General features: G+C 36.5%; 1 protein-coding gene across 1 annotated transcript; it reads right to left on the bottom strand.

The window, feature by feature from the left end:
* Positions 1–7192: 7192 nt before the first annotated feature.
* Positions 7193–9294, bottom strand: LOC140229606 (uncharacterized). Its single transcript, XM_072309851.1, has 2 exons — positions 8931–9294; positions 7193–8301 (listed from the first exon to the last, which is right to left on the bottom strand). The coding sequence occupies exons 1-2, from the start codon at positions 9292–9294 to the stop codon at positions 7193–7195; spliced, it is 1473 nt and encodes a 490-aa protein (XP_072165952.1).
* Between the last annotated feature and the right edge of the window lie 3925 nt (positions 9295–13219).

The raw sequence follows: 13219 nt of genomic DNA on the forward strand, positions 1-13219 counted from the left end.
AGAACAAGAAATGAGGGATACGTTGCATACCAAAATTACCGACCAGTCACATTGTTAAATGTGGATTATAGGATATTATCTGAGGTGTTATGAAATAGAATTAGAACAGCACTTTGAGGGCGCAGACTGCTGCCAAGCAGGTTTTTCCACCTCTGATCTTGTTTTTCTATAAGAGATCAGTCATGATTTCCACTCAATCATGCATAAAAACAGCCCACTGTTCCAATATAGAAGCTTTTGTTACACCGTCAACTTTCAGCTAACAAAATATTATAATCTATTACTTGTGTCATCATTCTCAGCCTTTCGTGTAAGTTTAATCCAAATCCGATCAAGTTGGAAATACCACGACAAAGGGATATTTAAAGATGGTGATAGGTTAAGAAAAAAAATATTTCATTCGGTTCACTTAATTATGAGTGTTAAAGGTAGGGAATCCCATTTGCATGCCTTAAATGAAGAGTTGTATAAACACAGTGGTATGTTGAAGAGAGTATCATTTTAGAAACTCCCATAAAGTATTGAAAGTGGAAGGTAAAATTTAGTACATTTTTATTGACCGTTAGATTTTGAATTGAATTTTTTTCGGGGCTCACCGTAAATTCCAGTACATTACTAGGCTACCTTTGCAGACCCATGCACTGCATGTGTGCCCATCATGTATATTTTGTGAATAAAGTTCATCAAAACTTACAAACATTTCTATATACATTCTTGCCACACACTCTATATGTTATTACATCAGCTCTTATACTTTTAGATTTGTGTTTATGGATAAAAAAATACAGAAGACTGCAACAAAAAGGCTTAAGTGTGGCTGACACACAGAACTACTGAGTAGTTGAGTTTTGTGCATTATTGAAATTGTAGATAACTTTTAACTTCCAAATTTCTAAGCAGTGGCCTAAACAAGTCCCCTGAGGTTCATATTTAATGTTTTACTGCATTTTGGGAGTTCTGTAAAAGGTATCCCCTACCTTTAAGTTCACTGCATGTTCTGGTAAAATGCTGCATTCTCGAGTGAGCGGTTTGGGTAATGAAGCAGATTTCGATTAATTTGATGAAGTTGATAAAGATACAGTAGTGTTTTTTTTTTTCGAAGATTTATGCAGAATATTGTATAACATAATATCATGTATGGTATGAATTGCAAAAAAGGGTGTCAAAAGTATAACAAAATAACTTGGACGAAATAATTCATTTTGATCAAGTTGAATAGGGAGATAGGAGGGTGATAGGTAACGAAAAAACAAAACACACGATTAAATTCAACTTCAAGTTCAGTTTCATTTCGTTTCTTTCACAGTAAAATGATAGATGTAAACGTAAATTTCACTTTCTTCAGTGACAGAAATAATGCATGTAAATTTGTACAGAGAAAACAACAATAAATGAAAACTAACAGTACTGACAAATTGCAATGGTTGCTTAGGTAACGAAAGTAAAATAATTGTCAGTATGGCAATATTGGCAGTGTGGATTGTGTGGAAAAAAAAAACACACGGAGGGACCCATTTTAACGACAAAGAGACAAATTTCATTCGGCTAATTAAACTATGAGTTTTTCGTTTACGACAGGCTTTGGTGAAATGCTGCATTCTCAAGTGAGTGGTTTGACCTTGTTTAAGTAGGGAAGCAGATATTGAATAATTTCATCAAGTTTATCAGGATCACGTTTTCAAAGATTAATGCAGAATTTTTTATCAAATTTGTATATACGCAAAAGTTCATACTCTCCACCGGATACAAGCATCTCAACCATTTTAAATACTTAAATGCCCCCCTATATGTGTTGTGAGAATAGGGAACTATCTCGTTTTAATGAGATAATTATCTTACTCTAATGGGATAATTATATTGTTTTAATGAGATGTTATCTCGTTTAAATGAGATAGTTATTTCACTTTAATGAAATGATATTTGACATTGCCCTTCCCGGGCTCCGTACATGTGAAGAGAATACAGCGGCTTACTTTTGTCCATATTTATTTCATTGTAAAAATGAACCTGATATTAGAGCGAAATCCAAATAAAAGAATATCATAAAGATTGCTTTCTTCGCCGAACTGGGAATATCTGCCAATCAAACCTCATTACTTGTAGAGTTTGTGAAATATTTCAGGGAAGTACATGAGTAAATAACGAAACTAGTGACTCTCAATATTCTTTCTTTGTAGCATTTGATATTGTGTGTGTGTGTGTGGGGGGGGGGTAAACTTTGAAGATATTCGCGAAAGCAGAGCAACCGTCATAAGGAGGGGGAGGGAGGTTTATGAGTGGTCTCCCGCCGCGGCCCCTACCGTACGAGAGAGGGATTACATTTTCAGGGTTACTGGTGTCAGGACCTAGAGGGAATTATTCGTGTTCCCCTTTGCACTTCACCTGGATGTTAACGTATGTTCTCTAACCAAGAGTCCTCCTTCCCTTTGCCTCCTAAAGACTACTACAGGAGGTAATATAATATGTATATATATATATATATATATATATATATATATATAGCGAAAACTTTGAGCAAAGAAAATGGGTTTTCATCGGGATTCGAACCCGAGACCTCTGGATTACTAGACCGGTGCTCATTTTCTTTGCTCAAAGTTTTCGCTATTTATTATTACAATTGTTTCTGGTCAGTTTTTCCTTCCTTGTTTCAATATATATATATATATATATATATATATATATATATATATATATATATATACATTTTATTATTACCCATATGGGGTAGTTTTACAGGGCAAATGTAGTTTGTATTTTGAATGGCCAGGAAACCACAATATTATTGGTTATACAATCTGTGAAATCAGCTAGTCTTCGAGGCGTTCAAATCTCGGAAGAGCTACTCCTTTAAAATGCTGAGGAGATAATGATATTTCTGATGAGTTGCAGTACTTTGTTAAAGTTTGCTCTGATGATCTGAACACCATATTTCTAAAGGCGCATCAGCCTCTCCTCAATCAGTTGATACATACCGATCGTGAAGATTGTCACGTGAGTGTCAAACCGCTTCTTGTCAAACCATCAACAAGCGCAGTAGAAGAGCGGAGCTTTTAGACAGCTCAAAGATTCAAGACATGGCTTAAATAGATCATCAATGAATCAACGTTGCTTCAATAATTTGGTAGTGCTTTACAATGATAAGAAACGGCCTGCATCCCTGGATCTCATCACCTTTGCGTAAGATTTTCAAGGAGAAGAAAGATGACAGAAAGCTACACCATGTATTGTCAGAGCACAACTCTATCAAGGAAGTCATTAATTGGCATTGATTGCCTTTAATTAACAATGGTACATAATGACATCAATTAAAAAAGTCAATGTCATCATTCAATAGGGTAGTATAATAGTTTCAAGAGTTTGTATTGTTTGTGTTTTGGAATGAGGTTTTACATACGTTAGTTTCGGATTACAATCTATGAACATAGCATCTGGATATAAATTTTGCTTTGTTTGATCACATTTCTTTTCCTGTAAATTGGATTATATGCGCAATGTTTCTGTGTCTATCATTTCATTTCATTCCCATTATCTTCATCATCACCACCATCACTTTATCTTCATCATCACATTTTCCCTCTCATTACCCTGTCGTCATCATCATCATAATCATAATCATAATTCACTTTATTTCTATTCGTATCTATGCACTAGAATATAAAACACAATGTATTTACAGTATATCATATTTTGTAGTGTTTCCCCATTCCGGAAACAATATTATGTGTATTATGTAGATAGGTCGCTGGGCTGCCACGTGGTCAAGCTTTTACTTACAGTGGCAGTCCTTCTTCCGCATAATTTCACAGGTAATTATTTGGAAATTCGTTAATACGAGTTATGTTTGTATGTGGAATTGATTAATTTTCACATAATTTTCCTTCTTTGAATCATGTACAATGTAATCTTGATTTATGTATGAAATTGTGTTGGAAGAAAAATAAATCAAACAAACATAAACGGGGAAAACAGGGGAAAAATTGGGAAAATCAAATTCTAAAAGCCTGAGAATCAACATTAAATGTTGGCATATTAGAAGGGGATGGGCTTGTGGAGATGGTGATTATAAATCTTTTATTACAGTGCCATAAAGACTGCCCCAACTCCCCCTTCTCCCCGCCCCGCCATCACCCTCCGCACACACGCACAAACGCACACATACATTTCGCTCGGTAGTGTGTATTGAATCACAAAAGAGATTTTAATAGTAATAACAAAACAAGGACTGTAACATTGTCCTAAGTTTAAAGGTACATTTAGAATCATCTGAGTCTATATAAATTGCTGAATAGGGCTTGTTCTGCCCATGTTACCTCGTCAGGATCGTAAAAAAGAAATGACAAAATTCTTGTTGACTCACGAGTGCAACTATTATACTGATATGCCTGCATTTTGATGTGCAAACGTAGAAGAAATTACAGCTCAATGTCGATCTAACAAGGGCGGTTTGATGTTGTTGTGAGGTCAAAAATCAAAGGGAGAAACCTGGCACTTCCAGAACTTGCTGATGAATCATTTACTCAAGAAGATTGGATATATATATATATGTATGTATATATTCTACAATACATACCATACTTACCGCTGTGAGACGACTTAACGTTCTATACTTGTTTCATATTTTATACTTGAAAGAAATCAAATTTGAGGCAGACGTTGCTTTCCACTCTTCCCTTTAATTAAGCTTTCGGCCTGTCGTGGCCTTCATCAAGATCTACAACATATACCAACAGAAAACATACTTCTAGTTGTTGTCTAGATGGCATTAAAACGTATACATCGCGATGTAATAGGTGCATTATAAAGCTCAATCCTATGATATAATAATGATATCAATCTTCTGTAATATTACTTTTGCACAAATCAATCATTCACTTCAGCACACACACACACACACACACAAAATGCATTCTAACATCTCATCAACAGAAACGTATTGTGTATCATACAATATATATAGCAATGATAAAGTCACAACAGAGGACTGCAGGGAATGCATTAATAGCCAATCTCGATTTAATGAATAATCCGAATTTTCGAGGATCCTTCCTCTTCTTCAGGGATGACAGTGCGAATCATCCACTGTCATCCCTGAAGAAGAGGAAGGATCCTCGAAAATTCGGATTATTCATTAAATCGAGATTGGCTATTAATGCATTCCCTGCAGTCCTCTGTTGTGACTTTATCATTGCTATTTCTAGTACTACCAATACGCGGAACAACTACAATGTTTGATACAATATATATATATATATATATATATATATATATATATATATATATATATATAATATATACGAAGAGTTCGGTTTCAAAAGGTACTACATCCATAATTTCAAGTTCTGAGTTCTGAGAAAAAGTTCTGAGAAAAACGTGATTTTTGGATCATCATATTTAGCAAACTCAGACTGGAATGATATTTCCACCTATTATACTTCGACATGACACAACACTACAACCACTCTCTAAGAAAATTCAGGTCAACACATTTATTTTTAATGAATTAATAATTTTTATATTTTTGTGGATGTAGTACCTTTTGAAACCGAAACTGGATGTTTTTGTGGATTTAGTACCTTTTGAAACCGAAACTGGATGTATTACCTTTTGAGACCGAAATTTCACATGCCAGAGATATATTTCTGATGGTGTGACATGTTTCGCGGATTTATCTTTTTTTTCCAACAATGGCGTTGATCGGAATGGGATACAATGTCAAGGGGGCCTAGGTAATTGACAATGCCCTGCCCTATTTAGCAGCAAAAATAGCAAACCAATGTGCACAGCTAATGCCCCACTTCTCCCTTGCTGACCAATATTTTGAATAAATGATTGTCATTGGTCATAAGCATTCAATCAATTTTCACATGCTTCAAATGTTCTGGATTAATCGAACGGGGGGGGGGGGGATCCATTTATGCGTAAACGGTTATAGATGGGGAGGGGTCACAATATCTCACCAGGTGGTTTCTCTCTTCCATTTTCTCCTTTTTTTTGTCACGAGCTTTATCTCATGATTTCTTTTCTTTTTCTTCTTTGTATTAAATTCTTTGGCTATTTGTCTCTCTGTGAAATCTTTCTTCACTTGTCTCAAGAATACTGTATTCATTATAATTTTTTCTTTATATTTTTTTTTTCTCAATGGAACTTCGAAAGGAAAAGATGGAAAAGCAACATCTGAATGTGCTGTATTTTCTCAACGCTGTAATCAAATTCATTACATGAATTTCATTCTTTCATGTTCTTTATCAGGTAAGATGAATCTGACAATCTAAAAGCTGATAAAATCAAGACCGTCGATGAGTAATATGGCCACCTATACTAAACACACCTTCGGTATTACCTTTGTGACTTGTATTAAAGTAAATGAGTCATTTACAAGAATGAATATGAATCTAGTGTTCAAAGCTTTATGCCACTGCGTACTTTCCAGCCCTCATATTTTAGGCCTACATTATGTATGTATAGAATAAGACAGCATACCCATTGATAAAGCCATGTTGGTAGGGAAGTCAGGTGTCATGCCATTGTACACATTTAACAAAGTAACTTTGCTTTCAGACTAGTTGTCACACATTTTAATTAGCTGTAAAGCCATTTATTATAAGGCATAGTCCATACCAACAAAGTGCTAATATTTGATTCTGGGGACAATTTATGGCTCAAACTCAACACCCTAACAGTTACGCACGGTACCTGTAACTAACAGTAGATGCAGTACGTGGGACTACATGAATGTACATGATTGTATTGTCAATGGGAATTCTTTCATATCCCTCCATTGATTGATGAAAATGTGATGAGTTTTTAAAGATATGTCAGATTTGCGTGGTGATTTAAACAGAAATCCAAAAAGCCCAAGGCCAACTTCTATTGTTTACAGATTAAGTCAGTAGACTATGGTATAGAGTCAAGTCAATGCTGCTCTCTGAAGGGTCATTTCCCAAAGATATCATTGGAGTGTATGTAGTACCTTTTGAATCCGAATTGATTTTTAAATGTAATCTAGCTTTTCGTTTGTATAGGTGTAAAGAAGTCCTAAAAATACATCGAGACCAAAAAAGTGGATTTTGATGGAAAATGGATGTAGTACCTTTTGTAATAGCTCTTCATATATATGCACCTTTATAACATTGCTACGGATGGCCATGAAGAAATAGTAATATACAAATGCTTTGAAATAGATTCCTCAAAGTTAACCTATTGGGACACTTGGGGAAACTGCCGTTACGTTGAAACATTCGTACTGGTGGGACCAATACTCAAACAAATTGTGGTTCGATGCCAGAGCCCGGGAGACCACGATTCCAAATATTGGAAAAATTATACTCAGCTTTAGCTCCAGACCTTCCAATGTGTCTATCTCGATAGCATAGTGCTCCGTCTCCAACCAGAATGATATCTGCTGCTGGCGTTTCGCCTTACAGATGACATGGCAAAATTCACGCCACATGTACTTGAGATTGACGCCACGCAGAGAGAAAAACGGTAGAGTTGAAAACATCATTCCCTGGACGAAGAGAAGGCCGAAGATCCAATGCACTTTTGTCTTCATCTGTGAGTGGCTCCAGTCGTATGAATAAGTGAATGTTGCAAGATAGGTGAGCATAACTGGCACTGTAACCATGGTTACCGCTATCCACCTGCTGGTTGTCTTCCGAATGGCGTAGTATTCCGCGTAAATGCGATCGATCAGTCTACGTGCTCCGTCAATATCATCATAACGCGCAGCGCGTCTCAGCTCTCGGAAGGCGCGATTGAACTGGCAGTGGAGCGAGACGCGTTCCACGTAGACCAAGTACCAAAAGCAGCCGTACGGGATGAAGGAGGCGGCGGAGATAAAGTCGTTGAAATGTCCCAACCCAACTTCACACAGAGAATGCCATACGAGGAGAGAAAAGGTGGTCTTTATCACAGTATTTGTCAGGGGTAAAAGGAGAAAAATGGCAAAACGTCGCAGGTTCAGTGTTGACACATACGTCCGTGATGTCGTGGACTCTGCCAGGATGATTGAGACGCGATTCCGAATGAACCCCATATCGAACGGGTAGATAGAGCCTCCGCCTTTCCCTCCGGCGAGCATCCTTGTACAGAAACGGAGGCGATTCATTAGAGCGTAGGCAACAACCATTATCATCTGACAAATGAAGCAACAGTATGTAACCACGTCCAAGGCGTATTCCTGTTTTCCCCACGTTTCGGAGAGGTAGGTCTGCAGGTTGTACACCAGCCAGGAGGTGAAAAACGCCAGAATGACCAAGAAAATTACCTCGTTGCAGCATAAAGCAAGCGTTGGTTTCACTGCTGCGGAACATGAAAAAAAAAAAAAGGTTCTCAATGAAATTGCAAGACTAACAGAAAGAAAAAGAAATTATGATGTCCTTAGACACAGTGAAATAAAAAAGAAATGAATAATGAAATTGATTACATGACAGTAAAAGGGGTGATTTTTAAGCCAGTAAGGATTTTGGAATTAGGCAAATATTGCATTTCAATAAAGATTAATACAGTTTTAAATCTATTCCATCGAACCACTCATATCATACCACTGTATACAATAGACGACATGGCGGTTACAGTATAATCTGTGCAATGTCCTTAATCCTTAATAATGCTGTAAAATTACTGCTTATGGCTTCCCTCCCCCGCCCCACCTTTTTTTTTTTTTCATCAGCAGAGATTGACGGCATATGTCTCTGCGAAGACATGTGCTCCTTTGATGTTATGTTACTATATAATGCAACAATATCCATTTGTTGATTTTTTTTTTATTCCTGCAAGTAATAAATTAAATTCATTACTTGCAGGAATAAAAAAATCAACAAATGGATATTATGGATGGATTTTATGCATTATTTTGCTACACTACATGAATGGTGACAATTGTCACAGTGCGACACAACATATATCCCACCTTGGAACCCCATACTTACATCTGGGGAGCTCAATTTTCTCCACACTCCAGTGTTCTGCGTTGGCCATAACGTCCTCCTCTTTGATGTCATCGACATTTTTGCGGCTGTCGTCATCGTCTGCCTTCATCCCGCCGGAATTCCGATCATCAACATTAGTATCTTTGCTGTCTACATCAGTCGAAGTGCACACGGGACGCCACAGACCTGTCAGAATGGTTGCCAGCAAGATTGTAAACGGCAAGCTTGCCTTGCTTTCTCGCTTTACTTCCCCTGGGTCTTTGTCTTCGAGCTGCACGGAATAAACACTATTTTGACCTCCATCAAGCAATGGACGGCCATCAGCATCCGCTCGCCTCTGATCGAGCATGCTACAGGGCGTCATTTACGATGGGAAGAAAAGAAATCAAATGAAAATAGCGCCGGTTGCTATTGAAGACTGTTGTTATCTTGGCACGTCGAGCACACATCGGTCAATATTGCTGGATATTTCTAACATGATCTGAGTAAGGCGCCTTACATATCTATTGCTTCTTTTAAGAGGTTTCTATTCTGCTGTGATGTCATAAAAATGCCTAATTGACGCTTTTGCGCATGCTTGCTTCTCAAAAAAAAAAATACATTGCCTGAGATAAGATAAACTTCCTGGTTGCCTGTGATAGCTTCTAGTTGGTGTTAAAAGAGTGTGTTTCAGTTCCCCAATCAAAGGAAACTAAAATAAGTTAATACGCCCTTTTTTAGGGCCGGTGGCTAAATAGTATCAGGAGCTAATAAATCGCACCCCTTTGCGAGTCGGCAGCGAATGGTAAAATGATGGCTCTAAGATTTTCAAACGAATGCGCACCTTGCGTTGTTCCTAAAAGCAGAAAAAAGGGTAAAGGAAGGGCAACACTACAATGACACATTTCCAATGGCTCAGCGTCTCTTGCTGGCTTCAATGTCAACATATTTTCTGCCTGGATAACTTAATCTATTCATTGGTTTCGGTTATGATATTAGAGACAATCCAATCACTACAAATTAAAAAGAAAAAGGAAATTGAAAAGGAAATCTCCAGTTGAAGTACATTGCAGAATTCAGTGCGATCAGATGGGGCAGTGAGGTATCTCAAACCTACGAACACAAAATAAATTCAACCTTCATGTGACTTCCTTGTAGTGCCCTTTGATAATATGTAAAATATTGAGTCATAGCTACTTCTTCAGACAACTAGAATGTATCCTGTACTTAAAAGGGTGCTTACAAACGGAATGTTATCCTGCGTGCGTTCTCATTAGGTCGTAAGACAGCAACGACATTTTTCGTGACTCTTCGAACCATAATGATATAACTTTAATATCATTGATGATATGATATTTTACTGGCAACATTATGGTCCTGATTCAATAACAAATCAATGCAGATTATTTATCTGTCAGGAAAACAAAACAAGTCGTTCCCATTGTACGAACTCAACTCCATATTAACACGTTTACCTCTCATCCACATTTTGATTCAATCAAAACTTACATTGGCCCTCCTAGTAAGTATGATATATTTGTTTTCTCTTTATCTTGCGATTCGCAACAACTATATATATATATTCTTTAACAGATAAACAATTTACAATGAAAAGGAAAAATTCGACATCCACCCCTCCCCCCTCCCACAAATTTGCATCATTTGTACCGTGACCGTTGTGTGAAGACTTGTTACTTTGTCAATAAATAAACATCCGCATGAGTGATTCATGCTCTTGTGAAATTTAACGTTAACATTCTATTAAATTTAAATGTATTTAGAAATGAAAAAAAAAAGGATTCGAAAATTGTCCAAAGTTCAGAAGGACAGTTTGTATCTTTTTTCAGTATAGATTTATACATATAATATTTATTTATACAATTGCTTTATCAGGGTAAATTTGCACAGGGAACCACTTCAGCTTTGAGTTGTGTCCTTGTTGATTTATGAGTGCAAACCTCCCTATTTCTCGAATGATTATTTGTACATAATATGTTATGCCAATGTTACACTACACAAACCCTGGAAGTAATCATTGGACTGACAAGGACATTTTGACGTTTTCAACTTGTGAAATGAAGATGAGTTCTTTCATTTGCCTGGCCACGAAAGTGTGCTTAGGTATAAACACATCTGCAAAAGATAATCACAATATTGCAAGAGAAATGAACTTTCTTGCCAATATTATTACTTTGAGTGGATTTATTCAAAGACATTCTATGTGCAACTTAAGAATATTTTACTATGAGTTAATATAAAATTTTAAGTAACATGATGACAAATTTTCCGTTTTTGATAAAAAAAAAAATAAAAGTAACCCTGAAAATTTTCGTGTACTCGGGTTTGAATCGCATCAAACTTTATATTCATTTTTTTGGACTATTTCCTGAAACACGGCATTCACAGAATTCTGTCCATCATTCTCTCTTCGGTCACTTCTCTGCTTTAGGAGATAATTTATTTGGTAACATTAACCCCTTACAAATGAATCAGCATACTATTTCGTTATATAATAATGATTATAAACAAAGGTTATACGCCAGCAACTGATCATTCAAATTTACATATTAATTTTTATGTGTATTTGATCAATAAGACAGCTCTGAACAGTATGAGAGTCTCGAAGACCAACCTTGGTACCTGAAAATTTGGTTTACTGCATTAAAATTTTATGTTTTTCCCATTTCTATTAGTTCTCACACCATGTTTACTTCACTAAACAAAGCTTCCGAAGTTATCATTTGCGCACATTCATTCATTCATTCATTCATTCATTCATCAATTCACATATTCGTTCATTTATTCATTCATTCATTCATTTATCACTGTTTTTATTTTCAATTCCAGTCGATTAACATCGGTAATACAAACGTCAAAATGATGTTATATTCTTGTAATACAGTGATTGTTTTCTTAGACATCTCCAAGGACTTCAAACTATTAAAATCAGAGTGTTACTAGACGGAAACCTTGTGTGTATACCTCACTCATGAGGACCCATTTGTTACGTTAAACCTTTATGATTATCTGATGTACAAGTTTTGCTTGACAGTAATTATATTGAAAATTTTGGACCATGAGGTCAAAGGTCAAGAGTCCAAGCTCGGGTGAAAAAGCTAAAAGTACTCTTTGTAATGCTTAATAACATTTTTGTTCATTCTTGAAAATGACTCAACGTCTGCTATCAAACAAAGAATGATATTGGTTGCGATCTCATTATTTTTCTGGTTGTCTGTGATGCCTTCTTTACTCATTATGGTTGATGTTGATAGTGAGTGAGTGAGTACGTAATAAGGAACTGGAGATAATACTTTTTTTTTAATACTAGGAATACACATCACATTGGGAGCCGAAAGTGAACCTTTTTTATGATTGGTACGGAAGGCAAACCTTTCTTTATTGCTAACAGAGGGCTATAAAAAGCAGACTGCTTAGTGCAGATACAGAAAAACAGAAGGTTCTGGCAAATAGTCCATAAATGGGAATTTCTCTCACTTTACCAGGTGTTTGCGCAATGCCATGGCGAAACCAGTCCCTCTGGTTGATCATTAATATTATTGAAAATGATTTTTTTTTTTGGGGGGGGGGGATGTAGAAGTTTACACGCTTTGGGCTTATAGAATCAATGGGCTGTCCAAAGCACAGAGTCACATCACTTCTTAATTTTAACCTACTTTCGCAATATGCATGAGAAAGTATTAGGTTACAGCAAATTTAGAAATCTGTAATAATTTCAGATTTAGATGTTTTAATGTTTGGTACAAAATGACATCCCACCTTGGGTTGGGATGCTGCTTTGGAAATCGGAAGCGCCATTAATCGCAAAATCTTCGAAGATTGAATTCAGATCAAGCGTCTTTAGATTTTGCTGATGGGTATCTGCTATTTATACTTGTTTATCACTTTGCAGTTCGAAGAACGCACCAAAGTAAAACGAAGGGATCTATACTTGTTTACTTTTGAGCGCGTGTATTGGTCGTTTATGGATCCAAAAGTGACTCTATGTTTGGTGTTTCTACTGCAGCCGTTATTCGTTTATTTGTTTGTTTGTTTTTGTACACGGTATAGATGCATGTTGTTCTGTTTTGAAAAGATCACGGAGATAATTTGCAAACACTCACCTTGGCGCCTTGTCTAGAATGAGAAAGGAAAAAATGCCCTTTTTCCAAATATGTAGATGAATCGTACACGAGGTTATTTCGAGTGTTGTCGACTTATGGCGAGTTGTTGGGAGCTGGGGGTACTCATAATAATTCGCATGAGAAGCTCTTCGTCCATCAAACTCCGGATAACTCGCCAGAAAACTCAAC

The sequence above is a fragment of the Diadema setosum genome, chromosome 6, assembly GCF_964275005.1.
Source record: "Diadema setosum chromosome 6, eeDiaSeto1, whole genome shotgun sequence".
NCBI classification, from domain to species: Eukaryota; Metazoa; Echinodermata; class Echinoidea; order Diadematoida; family Diadematidae; genus Diadema; species Diadema setosum.